At 53.8% G+C, this 3,198-nt stretch overlaps 1 protein-coding gene across 1 annotated transcript; it reads right to left on the bottom strand.

Moving 5' to 3' along the window:
* Window positions 1–1,729: 1,729 nt before the first annotated feature.
* On the bottom strand, window positions 1,730–2,254 carry LOC101768007 (arabinogalactan protein 1). Its single transcript, XM_004987080.1, has 2 exons — window positions 1,931–2,254; window positions 1,730–1,795 (listed from the first exon to the last, which is right to left on the bottom strand). The coding sequence occupies exons 1-2, from the start codon at window positions 2,252–2,254 to the stop codon at window positions 1,730–1,732; spliced, it is 390 nt and encodes a 129-aa protein (XP_004987137.1).
* Window positions 2,255–3,198: the final 944 nt, after the last annotated feature.

Raw genomic sequence — 3,198 nt, 5'->3', positions numbered from 1 at the left:
GATCCAAATAAATAAAGAAAGGAATACGACATAATTTTGGGTGCTTATGGGCCTGCACTGATACGAGGCCCAGCCATACACTGAGACCAGATAAAGCCCAGGGTATTTCCATTCTTCTTCTGTCTGTCACTACTGGGCTCCACGAATATCCAAAGAACTTTGTTCGGCCCATCTAACTGTGAGTTTCACTGAGAAAAATCTAATTGCGGCGAAGGACTGAAAGATGAACGTTCAGAACTTCAGATTCACGCCCCGGGTAGCACTTGATGTTGACCACATGAAAATCCACAGATCACAGAAGCAAGGGTACCTGCCCCACTGTACCGGTGCAGCATTACTTACCCACGCCACTGAACAATGCGTGCCTGTTAATAACTTTGTAGATTCACACATGACGCATGCCTGTTTCAGGATTACCTTTGTGTGGACAGGTCTCTGAGGCAAGGCAGACAGAATGATGGCCCGATGATGTATGTGATCAGTGGAAATTCTAAATTCGTGCTAAATGAATGGTTCGATCGATGTTCAGTTCACTGTTAGGATGTAAGTCAGTGAATATGTTTTGCAGACAAAATGCGCAGTCGAGGTGCTAGCGTACAAGGATAGCATGAGTGATTCTGTGCTAGCGGCCAGAGATTTCATTGACCGTGAGACGGTATCGCCGGCATCGATTGTAAATCGGTATTCGTTTGTCTAATGCCCGACCCTCATGTCGTCCTAACACGTGATTTCAGAAACGTAGGTGTTCTTACTCATGAATACAGCCTGAATTATGAAATGTAATGCCTAAACTCACTGAAGAAAAATGCCTCCATTATTTGACAGTGAAAAAAACGAAAATTCCAGAGTGGTTGAAACTTCATTCCCTGTTTCAATCCCGGCGCATCATTTGAGCCGATACGTATATGTATGGTGGAATCGAATAGTTAATGTTACATGCTCTGTTGACATTGGAACAAGCGTGCAGAGAAAGCTGTCGATCGTTTGGTACCCACATCCGACAGGTGTTGCTGGAATCTAATACTGGTGCTGAGAACGAAAGGAGACACTGTTTGGATGAGGGCTTGTTTCTTGGGCCAAAATTAGAATCACTCCAGTATCCTTCCTTGGGCCCGACTTGAACTGGGCTGAAATTTCTACTTCCATACCCAACTCAATTAGACGCGTTAAGTGCTGCACGCCTGCACCTCGTCGGTGCCCAGCCAGATTATACGCCGAACCGTCGACTAATGATGATTACTTGGATGGCTTGCGTTGTCAATGATTTTTTTTCTTTTTCTTTTTTTGGACACTACACTCGGATCACATGGCAGCAGGATCCGGGAGGGCAAAGGAAAAAGGGAAAGAAACAAAGCTACACTAGAAAACAAGATGCCAAAGCCGAGGCAGCAGCATCTTGTGCGACCATGTGATTCCTGAGCTGTTAAGAGTTACCCACCACCGGAGAAGAAAGGCAGTAGATCGATCCATCGTTTGCACGAGATCGCCGCACCATTCCTGACGCTATTTCACAGGTGAGCTCAAAACTACCAAATGTTGGATGTTGCAGATGTCGTTAGCAACTAGCGGCGTGTCGAAGAAACACGCACTGAATTACTGAACAGAGTTTGTGAGCGCAGAGACGAAGCTGAGCGTACCCAGGACAAAATGAGTTAGTAGTAACAAATAAAAGAATTCCATTAATAATATAATCATGTCATCATGAATCATGATGTGTAACAGCACGCTACTACACCGCAGTAAATCCCCCCCTCCTCAAATGACCTCTCTGCTCTCTCTCCATCATCATCAGTATCTAAAAAAGAATCGCAAAAAGAATGACAGTATAAACAACACGAGATCCCATGACACGACCCACTCCGACGGCGCATCTCATCATCTAGAACACGACGGCGGCGGCGACCGCGCCGACGACGGCGACGAAGCTGACGGCGGAGGAGGCGGCGCCGTTGCCGGCGGGAGTCTCGGTGGGGGCGCCGGCCGGGGCGGAGACTGAGGTGGTCGGGGTCACTGCGGAGGGCGCGGTCGCGGTCGGGGCCTCCGTGGGCGGGGCCGGGGGAGAGGCCATCGGGGACGGCGCCGAGGCGGTGGGCGGCTTCGCGGCCGGAGACGGGGCGGTGGCCGGGGACCGCGCCGGGGGAGGCGGCAGCGGGGCCATCCTGGGCGCCGGGGTTGGCGTCGCGGCCGGGGCCTGCGCGGCCGCGGTGACGGCGAGAAGCGCGACGATGGCGGCGACCACAGCGAAGCGAGCCATTGGTATTCTCTGGCGGTGGAGGAGGAAGCTGGCCTAAGCTTCGGAGGAGGAGGAGAAGAAAATGGTGTGTGTGAGCGGAGAGTGCTTGAGATCTGTGATGAACTCCGTGGGCTCGAGATGCGAGTTGTGAATTGGAAGCGAGGTGCGGGGCAGGTATTTATAGCGGCAACCGCCTCACCGTTCAGGAACAGCTGTATACTAACGTTCGAGTGTTTCGGTGTAGACGCCAGCCGCGTGCAGGGAACCGCGTCTAACGTGTGGGGTGACATGCGGTGGGACCAAGCTGTCATCGACCGAGGAGAGGGAGTCGCGGGTCGGCGCCGTCCATGCTGACACCTTCCGCGTCGCGGGGTGGGAGGCAGGACCGCGGGACGGAGTCTAAACGACTAGTTTCCGCGTGCAGGTGGTGCGGCCCGCGCCGTTGGATCGGGGGCGGACGCGTGGATGGGTAGGGGACCGGCGCCTTTCGCGGCTGGATTATCGGGGTCGCTGGCTGTGGCTGGCTCGGTCCGCCGGCCACAGCCGGACGACAGCTAGCCGTTGTGGTCGGTTTGAATTGTTTAACGGGCAAGACGAAGAGGGCGTCCTGACAGATGGCACGGCGTTACTGTTGCGTCACGGCATCGGGCGCGGGATTCTGGCAGGTTAACTGCCATTTGACCGTTCCTTTCAACAGCGCGTAGAAAAAACATCGAAACGTGTCGGCCTGTAGGCCAGGTACTGGTACTCGTACTAGTTCAAGGCTACAACGCGCTCGCACGGACGTGAGACGCGGCATCTGATGGTGAAGCAACGGCAACCACGGAGATGAGGCAGCCCGTCTGCGTGTGTTCCCTCGGCCGCACTACCTGCATTTACCGAACACGGCAAGGTAACGTGCGCCGATCTGCGCCGGAGTTACAGACGGTAAAAGCTACGTACCGAAAATGGCGGCGTCCCCGGTG

This window comes from Setaria italica, chromosome IX (assembly GCF_000263155.2).
Source record: "Setaria italica strain Yugu1 chromosome IX, Setaria_italica_v2.0, whole genome shotgun sequence".
Lineage (NCBI taxonomy): Eukaryota > Viridiplantae > Streptophyta > Magnoliopsida > Poales > Poaceae > Setaria > Setaria italica.
Note: the sequence above shows the minus strand (reverse complement) of the source record. Positions and strands in the feature narration are given on the sequence as shown.